Genomic DNA, 15,612 nt, shown 5'->3' on the forward strand with positions numbered 1-15,612 from the left:
GGAGCCCAGTGATATCACCCTGGTGAGCTGGCGGCGTGTGTGGACCGGCTGTGGAGTGGCAAGGGCGAGGCTCTGTGCAGGGCGGGGCGGGGGAGGGGGGCAGATGCAGTCTTGGCGGTCTGCATTTTATCTTTTTTGTTTCTTTCTTTAAGAGATGGAGTCTCACTCTGTCGCCCTGGCTGGAGTGCAGTGGCGCGATCTTGGCTCACTGCAACCTCTGCCTCCCAGGTTCTAGCAATTCTCCTGCCTCAGCCTCCTGAGTAGATGGGATTACAGGCGCATGCCACCATGCCCGGCTAATTTTTTGTATTTTAGTAGATACGGGGTTTCACACTGTTGTCCAGGCTGGTCTCAAACTCCTGAGCTCAGGCAATCCACCTGCCTTGGCCTCCCAAAGTGCTAGGATTACAGGCGTAAGCCACTGAGCCCAGCCGATTGAATTTTATCTTTTGAATTCAAGTTGAATAACACAGTCAAGAAGAATAAAAGCTAAGATTTAAGAGACAGTGACTTAGAGATCATGTCCTCAGGGTGCCTAGCACACAAAAAGTGCTCAGTAAAAAAACCTCTAATGAAAACCTAGTATGTTGTCTAAGAATTTTCAAATGTTCATTGGAAAGATAAAGATCACAATATTAAGGAAATAATAACAAAATGCTTTTAATTCTGGCCAGGCGCGATGGCTCACACCTGTAATCCCAACACTTTGGGAGGCCAAGGCAGGCAGATTGCCTGAGGTCAGGAGTTCAAGATCAGCCTGGCCAATATGGTGAAACCTTGTCTCTACTAAAAATACAAAAATTAGCCAGGCACGGTGGCACATGCCTGTAGTCCCAGCTACTTGGGAGGCTGAGGCACAACAATCACTTGAACCCAGGAGGCGGAGGTTGCAGTGAGCCCAGATCATGCCACTGCCCTCCAGCCTGGGCAACAGAGCGAAATTCCATCTTAAAAACAAAGTTTATAATTCCATTACAATATGACTATGTCCATTTTTTACATTTCCACTAACAGGTATACCTTTTTTTTTTTTTTTTTAAAGAGATAGGATCTCACTGTGTTGCCCAGGCTGACCTCAAATCCTGGGCTCAAGCGATCCTCCTGTCTCAGCCTCCTGAGTAGCTGGGACCACAGGCACATGACGCCACCTCTGACTAAGTATACATTTTTATTTATTTTTATTTTATTTATTTATTTTTTTGAGACAGGGTTTTGCTGTTGCGTAGGCTGGAGTGCAGTGGCACAATCTTGGCTCACTGCAGTCTCCATCTCCTGGGTTCAAGCGATTCTCCTGCCTCAGCCTCCTAAGTAGCTGGAACAACACATGCACCACCATGCCTTTTTTTTTTTTTTTTTTTTTTTGAGACAGAGTCTCGCTCTGTCACCCAGGCTGGAGTGCAGTGGCACAATCTCAGCTCATTGCAAACTCCGCCTCTTGGGTTCACGCCATTCTTCTGCCTCAGCCTCCCGAGTAGCTGGGACTACAGGCGCCGGCCACCACACCCAGCTAATTTCTTGTATTTTTAGTAGAGACGGGGTTTCACTGTATTAGCCAGGATGGTCTCGATCTCCTGCCCTCGTGATCTGGCTGCCTCGGCCTCCCAAAGTGCTGGGATTACAGGCGTGAGCCACCACGCCCTGCCATGCCTGACTAATTTTTGTACTTTTAGTAGAGACGAGGTTTCACCATGTTGGCCAGACTGGTCTGGAACTCCTGACCTCAGATGATCCACCTGACTCGGTCTCCCAAAGTGCTGGGATTACAGGTTTGAGCCACCACGCCCAGCCTTACATTTTTATATTTTTAAATATTTATTTATTTATTGAGAGACAGGGTCTCATTTTATCACCCAGGATAGAGTACAGTGGTGCAATCATGGCTCACTGCAGCTTTTTTTTTTTGAGATGGAGACTCGCTCTGTTGTTCAGGCTGGAGTGCAGTGGCACGATCTTGGCTCACTGCAACCTTCGCCTCCCAGGTTCAAGTGATTTTCCTGCTTCAGCCTCCCAAGTAGCTGGGATTACAAGTGTGCGCCACCACGCTTGGCTAATTTTTGTATTTTTAGTAGAGATGGGGTTTCACCATGTTGACCAGGATGGTCTTGATCTCCTGACCTCTGCCCGCCTTGACCTCCCAAAGTGCTGGGATTACAGGCATGAGATACCGTGCCCAGCCAGCTCACTGCAGCTTCAACCTCCCAGGCTGAGGTGATCCTCCCACCTCAGCTTCCTGAGTAGCTGGGACTACAGATGCACATGACCACCCCCTGCTAAATACACATTTTTAATTGTTGAAATTAGATGTTAAATGTATATCTATAAATTAATATGTTGCTATCCTTTTGACATTTAGCCATGCATTTTCCATGCTTTTACATTTTATAATTACTTGTACTTGTAATGCTGTAATATGTACAAATGTATGTAATATTCCATTGTATTGATATAGCTATCTTTATCCCCCTTAATATAAGACCTGTTTTTTGTTGTTGTTGTTGTTGTTGTTTTGTTTTGAGACAGGGTCTTGCTCTGTCACCAGGCTGGAGCGCACTGATGCAATCTTGGCTCACTGCAACCTCCGCCTCCCTGGTTCAAGCGATTGTCCTGCCTCAGCCTTCTGAGTAGCTGGGACTACAGGTGCTTGCCACCAGGCCTGGCCAATTTTTTTTGTATTTTTAGTAGAGGCGAGGTTTCACCATGTTGGTCAGGCTGGTCTCAAACTCCTGACCTCAGGTGATCCACCCACCTCAGCCTCCCAAAGTGCTGGGATTATGGGCATGAGCCACCGTGCCTGGCTCAGACCTGTTTTTTACTCCCCAATATTTTTTATCTTCCATTACAAATAAAGATACACATTAGATATACTTGTGGGGAAAAAAAGGGCTAAGTACTTCTTAAATAAATGAATGGATATATAAATGAAGTCAAGAAGTTGATTAAGGTTGAGAGGAAAATGGCTATATGAAGGAAGGCTTTTAACAGGGGGATTTGTCTTAGAATCAGTTCTTAAGAGAGCTGAAGTGCCATATATCACTATCCTCAAGAAACTTCCCTCCCTTCTTTGCCTCCTCTTGATCCTCCTCGCTTTCCTTTTAAAGCCTGATGAGCAGATATTATTAAATAGCAATCATTTCATCTCAAGCTTAACATCCTAAACTCAACATGACCTAAACAAAATTCTTAATTTTAAATCCACATATCCCCCATAAAAACATGCTTTGCCTCCATACTTCCTCAACTTAACATGGTTCTTCTTTTCCCCTCATGCTCTACACTTTACCCTCCAGCGTGTTCAAAACACATCCAGAATTTATCCACTTTTCTCCATCTCTACTCCCTCATCCTATTCCAAACCACTTTCATCTCTCACTTGGATTAATCTTAACAGAATCTCACTTGTCTCTCTTCTTCCTCTGGTTCTTGGCTGTCCCTTCCCCTTTCCTTGCCCTAACAGTCAGAGTAGTTTCTTAAAAATTCCAATCAGATTGGCTGGGCGCGGTGGCTCACGCCTGTAATCCCAGCACTTTGGGAGGCCGAGGCGGCCAGATCACAAGGCCAGGAGATCAAGACCATCCTAGCTAACATGGAAAAAATTAGCCTGGCGTGGCGGCGGGCACCTGTAGTCCCAGCTACTCGGAAGGCTGAGGCAGGAGAATGGCGTGAACCTGGGAGGCGGAGCTTGCAGTGAGCCGCCACTACACTCCGGCCTGGGCCACAGAGCAAGACTCTGTCTCAAAAAAAATAAATAAATAAATAAAATAAAATAAATAAAAAATTCCAATCAGATCATGCTGCTTCCCTTTTTAAAATTCCATGAAGTTTCCCACTCTACCTCGAATAAAATCCAAACTCCTTACCCTGATCTACAAAGCCCTCTCCATCTGGACTCCCCACTGCTGCCCCCACTCCTCACCCTTATCTGCTCCAGCCACACTGGTCTGTCTCACGCCAAACTCCTTCCTGAGCTTGTTCCAGCCTGGCTTCCCGGGAACACCCTACCTAAAGATGACTTGGCTGCTTTCTTCCCCCATTTCATTCTCAGCTCAGTGTCACCTCCCACCTTCTCAAAGACCTTTCCAGATCACCACAACTAAGACAGCACCCCTTCCATTAAAAGTTTACCATTTCAGGCTGGGCGTGGTGGCTCACACCTGTAATCCCAGCACTTCGGGAAGCCGAGGCAGGCGGATCACTTGAGGTCAGAAGTTCAAGACCAGCCTGGCCAACATGGTGAAACCCCGCCTCTACTAAAGATACAAAAAATCAGCCAGGTGTGGTGTTGTGCATCTGTAATCCCAGCTACTCGGGGGGCTGATGGAGGAGAATCGCTTGAATCCGGGAGGCAGAAGTTGCAGCGAGCTGAGATCACGCCACTGCACTCCAGCCTGGGCGACAGAGTAAGACTCCATCCCAAAAAAAAAAAAAAAAAGATTACCATTTCAGTTTTCCTTTCTTAACAGCATTTATGGCCTGAAATTATCTTAGTTGTTCATTCACTCTGTGAGAACAGGTCCTTGTTTATCTTCTTTATCACCATATCCTCTATGATTAGAAAAGTGAGAGCAGGGCCTGACCTTAGTAAAGACTTGAATAAGTATCAGTTAAATATTGAGTGAATTACACATTTCTGACTGTTATACTCAAAGATTTTTCTTCCTGGAAAATTCATCTCAAAGGGAAAGCAAGGTGATTTTCATATGTGTGTGTTTTTTTATATAAATGTTACAGGATCTTAGCATTGACCCAGACCTAAGCTTTGAGAAGCAAAGTAACAGGCAAGCTAAAGCACAGAGCTATTCTCTATATTAAATGTTACGACTGATCTTGACAATACACCGGATAGGAACTCCATTCCTGCACTTCTTAACATGACTAACACATATTAACAAGGTTTAATTATGACACATATATCCCTTCTCAACAGTGCTTAAAAGTTTATAAACATGCCAGGATCCTCTGATGAGAAATCAGTCAGTAAGGTTTCCTGGGACACAGTAGTAGCTCAATAAATATTTACTAAGTGAATATCTTTTTATTTTATTTTGAGACAGGGTCTCATTGTCACCCAGGCTGGAGTGTGGTGGCAATTATGGTTCACTACAGCCTTGGCCTCCTGGGCTCAAGCAATCCTCCCACCTTAGCCTCCCAAGTAGCTGGGATCACAGACAGGTGGCACCATGCCCCAGCTAATTTTTGTATGTTTTGTAGAGATGGGGTCTCACTATGTTGCCCAGGCTGGTCTCAAACTCCTGGCCTCAAGTGATCCTCCTACCTCGACCTCCCAAAGTGCTGGGATTACAGGCATAAGCCACCACACTCAGCCATGAATGATATATTTTTTTTGAGACACAGTCTCGCTCTGTCACCCAGGCTGGAGTGCAGTGGTGCAATCTCGGCTCACTGCAAGCTCCGCCTCCCGGGTTCATGCCATTCTCCTGCCTCAGCCTCCCAAGTAGCTGGGACTACAGGCGCACGCAGCCACACCCGGCTAATTTTTTTATTTTTAGTAGAGACGGGGTTTCACCATGTTAGCCAGGATGGTCTTGATCTCCTGACCTTGGGATCCGCCTGCCTCGGCCTCCCAAAGTGCTGGGATTACAGGCATGAGACACAGCACTTGGCCTATGAATGATATTTTAATGTTTTCTAACTGTGCAATGTTATTGAAGAAATATTCTTCTCTAGCTTCAAATAAGCTAATATCTTTGAGGTATCAAAAAATAAAACCAATGCTCACAAGAAAACAAAAGAAGAAATGGAAGTTTTCATTAGTGAAATAAGTCAGTTTATTTTATTTCCAACAAGGCCTTTTTCTCCTATAATTAAGACAAACCATTTTACACTTAATAATAACATAACTTAGTTTTTAGTATTTTCAAAAGGGAAAGATTTTGGGTGGGGGGAATTTAGGAAATCAAATATTTTAGAAGGAGTAACTATAGAAGTTACTTTTTCAATCTTAATATATTAACAGGCTTGTCTACCAGGTACGTTACCCAGCATTTTTTCTTACAAGGAATCTATCAAGTACCAGCCAACAAATAATCTACATTTAGAAACTGAGGGTAGAAATGTCTATATTTTAATAGGAAACAAGCATCTAAAATACAAATCACATGTCTTTAACAAGGCAATTTACATAATTAGGTGTAAGTTTTTAATTAACTTTATGTTCCTTAGGATCCTAGCAAACACTCAGTTGACTGTATCTCAAGTTCAAACTGCACTCACCTGGCTATAAAGGTAAATATCACAATGGAATTGGGCCTGTTTGACTAGGGAAAAAGATCACTTCAATGTTGCACATTTCCTTTCTTTAAAAACAAGGATTAAGTCAGGGCCATCTTGGTTCTGAATCTCTCCATTTTTGTTGGGAGAAGACTAACCATCTCTTTACTAAGTTCTAGCTCAACTTCTATTTCCTGGGCAGCCTCAGGATGCTTTTCACAGTAATCAACAATAAATTTGTAATGTTCCAATGATGTTGCCAAATTTTCCAGCTCTTTCTTGGGATCTGCAGTAATGATTTTGCCATAGAGACGGGCAACTCGAAACTTAGCTAACATGGCAGGGCGAAGAACATCTTCCCCTATATGCTCAGGGAATACTTTATTTGGGTCTCTCAGGGAGTCTAAGAAGAGCTGGTAGTACTTCAATGCTGACTTATTAAGATTATTTATTTTTTTTACAATGTGTGAATCAGGATCCCTTAGCCTGTCAGCAATGGCAACCTTCAAATCCATCATATCATAGTAAGCATGTGCAATTTCAAACTGGATCTGTCTGTTGACCAACAGATAATACTGTGGATTCAGGTCTACAGTTAGGGGCTCTAGCATGGCTATTCTGCGTTTATGCATCTTGCACCGTCTCTCCATGTCAGTTTCAAAGAATGCAAGCGCCTTAAACAGAGCACTGTGGTCTTGGACAACTTCAATATGGTCAGTGACATAACCATCAATCTGAAAGAACTCTTTTGCCTCAAAGACATAGTGCTGACCCAATAAGAAAAGTTCTCTAGCTTCTTCAAAATCTAAAGGTCTCAAGTAGCTCACTTTCTCTTCTACTGCAGAGATGGCATCACACAGTTCACCGGTTCCAAACTGCACAGCTTTTTTCCGAATGCTTTCCTCCTCATCTAGTTCTTTTTTCCTTAAAGCTCTAAGTTCAGACTGTTTATCAAGATCAAGCTCTCCTATGTTGTCCTGAAGGAAAAAAAAATAAATTATGGTTAAGTAGGACACTCACCTCCTGCTGTTAAATAATATTAAAGCAAACTTCAGAGTTTTTTTAGAAAAGAGAAGTCTCTTACTTTCCAGCCTGGTTTAGAAGGGTATCATAATCTTAAACACCTTTGAAAACTTCTTTCTTTCTTCCAATTATATTAAAAACTCAAGAAATGTGAAAAAAAAAAAGTATGTAAATAGACAAGCTGCTTACATATCATTGATTCTGAGGAACCGAAATTCATTTACAGTTACTCCTTCCAATAAGATAAATGCTACATGTAAAAGTACTTTGGGAATTGTGAAACATTATATACATGTGATACATTACTCCCAGCACTTTGGGAGGCCAAGGCAGGCGGATCACGAGGTCAGGAGTTCAAGACCAGCCTGGCCAACATAGCGAAACCCTGTCTCTACTAAAAACACAAAAAATTAGCCAGGCGTGGTGGCAGGCGCCTGTAATCCCAGCTACTTGGGAGGCTGAGGCAGGAGAATCGCTTGAACCAAGGAGGCGGAGGTTGCAGGGAGTGGAGATTGCGCCACTGCACTCCAGCCTGGGTGACAGTGCAAGACTCCATCTCAAAAAACAAACAAACAAACAAAAAGACTGTAATCTACATCATAAAAATGTTTCAAAAGGATGCCATTAAGATTAATGCTACCATGTTTATGCTATTAGTTATTTAGTGAAATATATCAGAGAGAAATGCTCTAGGTCTCTTAAAGACATCAAAGTGAACAAAGAGTTAAATCTACCTTCCTAGTTAAAGTTTTATCTCCTCTACCTCTTGGGGGTGGGGGGGGGGGCAAATAAAAAAAGAAAGAATAACTAAGGTGGTTAAGAAATAGGGTAAGCTCTTCTTGGCCAATAAAAATAAATAATAGATCCCAAGGCCTTTTCTTCTTTTCACTTGACACTGTCTCACCAATGATCTTTCCACAAACCCTTCAAGGTTTCCAAATGCTCAGAAGATGAAGACAACAATGCTTCAAAGCCTTGATTGCTCCAGCCCCTTTCTAACTCTAACTTTAGCTTATATCACACTCCCTCTCCCTCAGCTCCGACCTCACAGCCTTTGCTCCATCCCTTCTGATATCATCCTCCCTTACGCCACAGAACTTCTAAACGTGCTGCTTTAGCTCTTTGACATGGTGCGCCTTCTTTTCTTCAGTCTAGGTAACTCCTACTTACTCATCCCCGGAGCTTGCTTTTTATTTCCTCCTATTGTGCCTTCTCATATCATGTGTCTCTCCTTTGTGGAACTTAACAAAATTGTACTTTTACATGAAGTCAAAGGCTAGGTTCATTTTTGTTCATCATAGTATCCTTAGCCAATGACTAGCACAGGGTTGGCATACATAAATACTTAATTGAATAAATTTGTGTATGTCTTAAAGCTTGAACCAAAGAAGGTCTTTCAGATAAATATACAGATGATAAAGGATGAAGTTAAGGTTAAAAAAGAAAGTCAGGGGTGAGTGCAGTGGTTCACACCTGTAATCCCAGCACTTTGGGAGGCTGACGTGGGTGGATCGCTTGAGCTCAAGAGTTCAAGACCAGCCTGGGCAACATGGTAAAACATCATCTCTAACAAAAATACAAAGAATTAGCTGGGCACAGTGGCATACACCTGTTGTCCCAGTTACTTGGCAGGCTGATGTAGGAGGATTGCTTGAGCCAGGGAGGTGGAGGATGCAGTGAGCGGAGATCATGCCACTGCACTCCAGCCCGGGTGACAGAAACCCCATCTCAAAAAACAAAACTGGGTTTAAGGAAAATCTGAGTAATTTAGTAGCATGGCAAATATATGAGTTTAAACTAACCAAGTGATGAAGTTCTAAGTTCCCAGACTAGAAACATCAACTAAATGAAAGGTAAGGGTCAAATCATAGTGCATTTTGCTTGACACAATTACTTCAAATGTAGATCATAAGTCTCTAAATCTTGTATACTTCCTTCCTTCTTAGGCTGCTTGTTTATTTACATGTTCTCTCTAGGATGCTTTCTTAAATTAGCCTACTGTTTTGCTCCAATAGTCCCTGCAACCCTCCTTTTCCAGCTTTCTTTACCTGACCAGAATAAACTTGACAGCTCTTCCTGGCTCCAAATTCTCTAGACATAAAGCCCCATAGTTCTTCTCCCTACTTCCTGTGTTTCCTTAATATGCCTCCTCTTTACCCTCTGACCTCTAAAATTATCTTCATCTTTTCAAGACCTATGCTTCTGATGTGTTGAGGTTTGTTTGGTTTTCTTTCATTTAGTAGTTTCACAAGGTTCTATATTATTTACCACTGATATGGTTTGGATTTGTGTCCCTGGCCAAATCTCACATCAAATTGGAGGAGGGACCTGGTGGGAGGTGACTGGATCACTGGGGGCAGATTTCCTCCTTGCTGTTCCTGTGGTAGTGAGTGAGCTCTCTCATGAGATCTGATGGTTTTGAAGTGTGTGGCGTTTCCCCCTTTGCCCTCTCTCTCTCTCCTGCTTGCCATGGTAAGACATGCTTGCTTCTCTTTTGCCTTCCGCCATGATTCTAAGTTTCCTGAGGGCTCCCAGTCATGCTTCCTGTTAAGCCTGAGGAACTGTGAGTCAATTAACCTCTTTTCTTCATAAATTACCCAGTCTCAGGTAGTTCTTTTTTTTTGAGACAGGGTCTCACTCTGTTACCCAGGCTGGAGTGCAGTACCCAGGCTGGGGTGCAGTGGTGCAGTCTTGGCTCACTGCAACCTCTGCCTCCTGGGCTCAAGTGATTCTCCTGCCTCAGCCTCCCCAGTAGCTGGGACTATAGGTGCACACCACCATGCCTGGCTAATTTTTTGTATTTTTGGTAGAGACAGGGTTTCAACATGTTGTCCAGGCTGGTCTCAAACTCATGGGCTCAAGTGATCCACCCACCTTGGCCTCCCAAAGTGCTGGGATTATAGGCATGAGGCACTGTACCTGGCCTCAAGTAGTTCTTTATAGCAGTGTGAGAACGGACTAATACAACCACTAAAGATTATTATACTTTTATCAAGCAGAGTCCCATGTAAAAAAAAAAAAAAAAATTATCATACTTTAATACACAATATAAAAAAACAAAAGCACAATGAATCCCCCAGGAAAGCTTCCTATGTATCTACACTTAGTATATCACATCTAAATGATTAATTTTATTATCCTCCCTAGTGGTTAGAAACTAGGATTGGGCATAAATTAATAATGATGATGGTAGTTAACATTTATTAAGGACTTAGTATGTCTCAGGCACTTTTCTGAGACCTTAATATATACTGATTTAACTCTCATAACAACAGTATTAAGTACTATTATCTCCAACTTACTTGTGAGGGAATAGAGGCAAAAATATATTAAGTAAATTGCCACAAAGACATAGCTACGAAGCGGCAGAGCTGGAGTTCATACCTACCTAGTGTATTTCGAGTCCATGCTCTTCACTGCCATCAGTTCTGCTTCTATTTTTGAACTATTACATGAGCTATTTCTTAAAAGTCTACCCTTTTAGATTTTATCAAGTCCATGCTGTGTGTAAGATAACACTGAGAAGTATATAAAGATCAGTAAGGGCTTGGCCAGGTGTGGTTGCTCGCACCTGTAATCCCAGCACTTTGGGAGGCCGAGATGGGTGGATCACTTGAGGTCAGGAGTTCGAGACCAGCTTGGCCAACATGGTGAAACCCCATCTACACTAAAAAGACAAAAATTAGCCAGACATGGTGGCAGGCACCTGTAATCCCAGCTACTCGGGAGGCTGAGGCAGGAGAATCCTTTGAACCCAGGAAGCAGAAGTTGCAGCTGCGATCACATCACTGCACTCCAGCACAGGCGACAGAGCAAAACTCCGTCTCAAAAAAAAAAAAAAGATTAGTTAGGCCAGGCACAGTGGCTCACACCTGTAATCCCAGCACTTTGGGAGGCCAAGGCGGGAGGATCACTTGAGCCCAGGAGTTCAAGACCAGCCTTGGCAACATAGTGAGAGCCAGTCTCTACAAAATAATTTAAAAATTAACTGGACATGGTGGCACACGCCTGTACTCCAAGGATGAGGTGGGAGGACTGCATGAGCCGGGGAGACCAAGGTTGCAGTGACCCATGATCATGCCACCACACTCCAGCCTGGGCAACAGAGCAAGAGCCTGTCTTTAAAAAAAAAAAAAAAAAAAAAAAGAATATGATATCGTTCCCAGCTCTCAAGAAGCTTATATTCTAACCAAAGAAAAGTCTTCAAGGAAGAGGTAGTATTTAAGATAGGCCTTGAATGATGAGTAAGATTTATTTTATTTATTTATTTATTTATTTAGAGATGGAGTCTCGCTCTATTGCCCAGGCTGGAGTGCAGTGGTCCAATCTCGGCTCACGCAGCCTCTGCCTCCCGGATTCAAGCAATTCGAAGAGTACGATTTAAAACCAAGAAAGAAATATTTATGAAAACATTCTACACACCTTTCATATTAAACACAATGTGACCCCAATGAGCACAATCCCCACTATGAGTTTTTACTTACAATTTCCTCATTTAAGAAAGAAAAAGGCAATTTCTGACTGCATTACCTGCATGGAAAGTTGGGCATTCTGCATGAGAGTCAAACAGTATTTGATCCAGCACCTTGCTATTTCCCCCTTTCTTTGATGATAAAGCTCTGGCACTTCTCCTTCAGCTTCAGGAGCTAAAATATACATGTGATTTGTTTAAGTTAAGGGTCACAACTGTAATTTTCATTGGGTACTGTAGTTTTTTTAATATCACTTTTTCCTGACTATAAGAGTAACAGATCTTTACTGAAGCAGGGGGCTTGGGGAAAAGGGAAGAAAGATCCCCCCCAAATCCTACTACCCAGAAGCACTCACTATTATTTTTGCATATTTCTTTCTCATACCACAAACACTTTACTCATATCATTATCAACTCTTAGCTTCATTTTTAAGTACACCATTATATACAATTAAATAGATATTCTATTATTTAACCATTCTTCTAATTCTAACCTGGAATTTGTTGTTTCCAATTCTTTACTATCACAAAAACCTCTATGTCACACAACAAATGGTTGTGGAGAACCTGGTGCTAAACTATTCAGATGACCTGCTTCTGGGTCAGAGTGTCATACATAGCAGAGCAGCTTTCTTGCTGCAATCTATTGAAAGTCAGCTGTCAACACAAAGGTTTGTAAAGTTTATACACATACACACATTTTTTTAAACTCGAAACATGAATATATTTGTGCAAAAATCTGTCTGGATTTTGGATTTCTTCCTTAGGGCAGGTTCCTAGAAGTGGAATTTACTGAGTAAAAGAGTTTACACAATTTTAAATAATTCACAACATACAGCCAAATTATTTTCAACAAATACGCCAACCAACAATATATGAGAATGCTCAATAAGAACATTTTGAAAACACTGGACACTGTCATTTTTTCAGCTATTTCGAAGAGTAAAAACAAAATAATATCTTACGATATTACTTTAAATAAAGTGAATTATTAAATAATATCTCAGCAATTTAGTTTTTATTCATTTTTTGAGACAAGTGCCTCTTAGACTTCAACTAATCTATAATTAATGTAGTTAATATATTAGGGGAGAAAGCAACTATTTACTTTGATAATGTACATTCCTTTAGCTCTTAAGAGTCTCTGCATTTTTCAGATCCACAATTAGAATGTCCATTTGTAAGGAAGACAAGATGTTTCAAAATCCAAAACATCATAAGAAGGCTGGAAACTGTTCAACAGTGAGTAATAGAATCAAACTATTTTTAAAGAAAATGATGAACTTATTACAAAACCTGTTAAATGACTCAAAGACACATGTTAACTGTGATTTTCTAAGACTAAAGGAAACACTATACTTAAAAAGATGGGTATTTGGCTACATCGCTTATGCATGTAGTATTCCAACCAAAAATATATCATCTGAATCATGGCATAAGGAAACATCACACAAATCCCAGCTGGCAGTAATTCTATGAAATAACTGGCCTATATTCTTCAAAAATGTTAAGTGATGAAAAGGAAAGGCTGAGGAACAATTCCAGATGAAAAATGCCTGAAGAGATATGACAACTGAATGCATTATGCAATCTTGAACCGTATAATCCAGTACTGGCAAACAAATGCTAGAAGGAATATTATGGCAACAACTGATGAAATAGAAATATGCAGTGTAGATAAAAGAATTGTATCAATGTTACTTTTTTTTTTTTAATTTCTTTAAAAACATAGAGATGGGGTCTCACTATGTTGATCAGGCTTGTCTTGAACTCCTGGCCCCTCCCATCTTGGCCTCCCAAAATCTAGCATTACAGGCATGGGCCACCATGCCTGGCCAATGTTACATTTCTTGAATTTGATAAATGATCTATGATTATGTAAGAAAATATTCTTCTTAGGAAACATATACTGAAGTATGAAAGGGTAAAAGAGCCTAATGTATGTAACCTTCTCTCCAATGGTTCAGAGAGAAAAATAAAATTTGATTCCAAGCAAGGAAAATACTAAAAATTGGTGCATTTAGGAGAAGGGCATATGATAGCTCTTCTGTTCTTGCAACTTTTCAAAAGTTTAAAATAATTTCAAAATAAAACTTTTTTTTAAAAGCTATGTAAAACATGCAAAGGTAAACTTACTGTCTTCTGTGGCTGAGATCTTTCCAGTTTGACCAAAAATGACATTAGCAGCTGATAAACAGTGCCTGGCCTCCATAAAGCATAGCTATTGGGGAAATAAACAACAGTGAATGCAACTATCACATAGCTTTATTTGCAACTGATACTTGCATAATTTCTTTTAATATGGGAAAAGGTATAAAATCAGATAAAAATACTACAAAGGAGGCCCTGTAGAGTTGCAGATCATTCAGAAGGTATAAAAGATATATTATCATATTATCTGGTTAAAATGTAACCTCAAAGGTTAAAATATTAATGCCCCCAAACTCTTAATAATAATCCACTCAGATTGAAAGACAACTGCCAACTGAAAGTTAGCTCTCCTTATATAATCAATAGATATACAGGAATAGCTGTCATCCTAGACTTAAACTATCTCAAAAAGTCCTTTAGGTTCGGTCTAAATAACCAAAATCCCATGCACAATAAATTCTTAGACTATTTACATTGTGTCAGAGGACTGATTTTTTTTTTTTTTTTTTTACAAGACAGAGGTCTCACTCTGGCCCAAGGCTGGAGTGCAGTGGCACAATCATAGTTCACTGCAGCCTCAACCTCCTGGTCTTAAGGGATCCTCCCACCTTTAGCCTCCAAGCCTGACTAATTCTGGGGTTTCTCTATGTTGCCTGAACAGGTCTCCAACTCCCGGCCTCAAGCAATGCTCCCACCCTGGCCTCCCAGGGTGCTGGGGTTATAGATGTAAGCCACCTTGCCCAGCTTGAGGATTTAATTTTTATTAGGTTTAGAGAGCCCTTTTATATCCTACTATACAAAGGCAAATAGAATAAATTCAGGTAAGAAGATATTCCTGTGTTCTAAAATCTTTAAACTTTACATACAATAAGGCTTCCCACCAAGTTTTAAAGTCAACAGACTTCCACAGATTAACCTTATGGAACTGCTTTACCAACACTCTTGAAGACTTCATAATTCAATTCCGGGCATGGCAAACTTCTCAAACAATTAGAGATCTCCTTGTTAATAGAAATGTTTTGTATTTGTCATGTAAGTCAAAGGACCACCCAGCAGAAGTTCAAAGTTAAAGTCCAACTTTTAGTTGGAAGCCACCCTCATTAAATAGAATGTCTACTTAATATTAGTAATACCTGAAAGGCTTTAAATGGTTGGCTATAACTTTAAAATTGCAGCATTAAATGTATCTTTCCATTATGGCAAATTCAGAAGCCATCTTGAGAATAGCTGGACACGTATAGTATTAGCCCAGCAACATCTATAGATAAAAATGTGTTAAATCTTAAAAGCCAAAAGAAAGTTATATAATGAGTTTATATAATGAAACTTTAATTATCTCTCTATAATCCGATCCCTTAATCATTATCGTCATTTCAGCTTTGTCCAGATTGGCTCCCTGTGAGCAACCACTGCTAGAACAGTGAGTGTCTTATGCCCTCTAGGTGGCTGGTAAATGTGGGACTTTAGCAGCTGCCAGGTAGGGATTCACCAAGGAGCAAAACCTCATCACTGGAATCAGATGAAGATGACAATGATATAAATGACAATTGCATTTGTAAAAACATGGTTCAAATCCCTCTTTTTGCAACATGACTTAGTTGGTTTCAACAAAAACTTAAAAAAGATTTTGGTAAAAAAATAAAAGTGCAGGGTGTGGGAGATATCATGAAAATTACTGCATGCTCCACGTAAGTAATGCTTAACAACTTTAAATTTTAATCACACTTTAATATCTAGAT

General features: G+C 40.9%; 1 protein-coding gene across 1 annotated transcript in view; it reads right to left on the reverse strand.

Moving 5' to 3' along the window:
- Positions 1-5,762: 5,762 nt before the first annotated feature.
- KIFBP (kinesin family binding protein) overlaps positions 5,763-15,612 on the reverse strand; it is a 28,211-nt gene continuing 18,361 nt past the window's right edge. The window contains exons 5-7 of the mRNA XM_054436641.2: positions 13,859-13,943; positions 11,782-11,897; positions 5,763-7,205 (exon numbers count right to left, since the gene is read on the reverse strand). Coding sequence (XP_054292616.1) covers positions 6,330-7,205; positions 11,782-11,897; positions 13,859-13,943 — 1,077 coding nt within the window. The 3' untranslated portion in view covers positions 5,763-6,329. The remainder of the gene's footprint in view (positions 7,206-11,781; positions 11,898-13,858; positions 13,944-15,612) is intronic.

Source organism: Pongo pygmaeus, chromosome 8 (genome assembly GCF_028885625.2).
Source record: "Pongo pygmaeus isolate AG05252 chromosome 8, NHGRI_mPonPyg2-v2.0_pri, whole genome shotgun sequence".
NCBI lineage: Eukaryota > Metazoa > Chordata > Mammalia > Primates > Hominidae > Pongo > Pongo pygmaeus.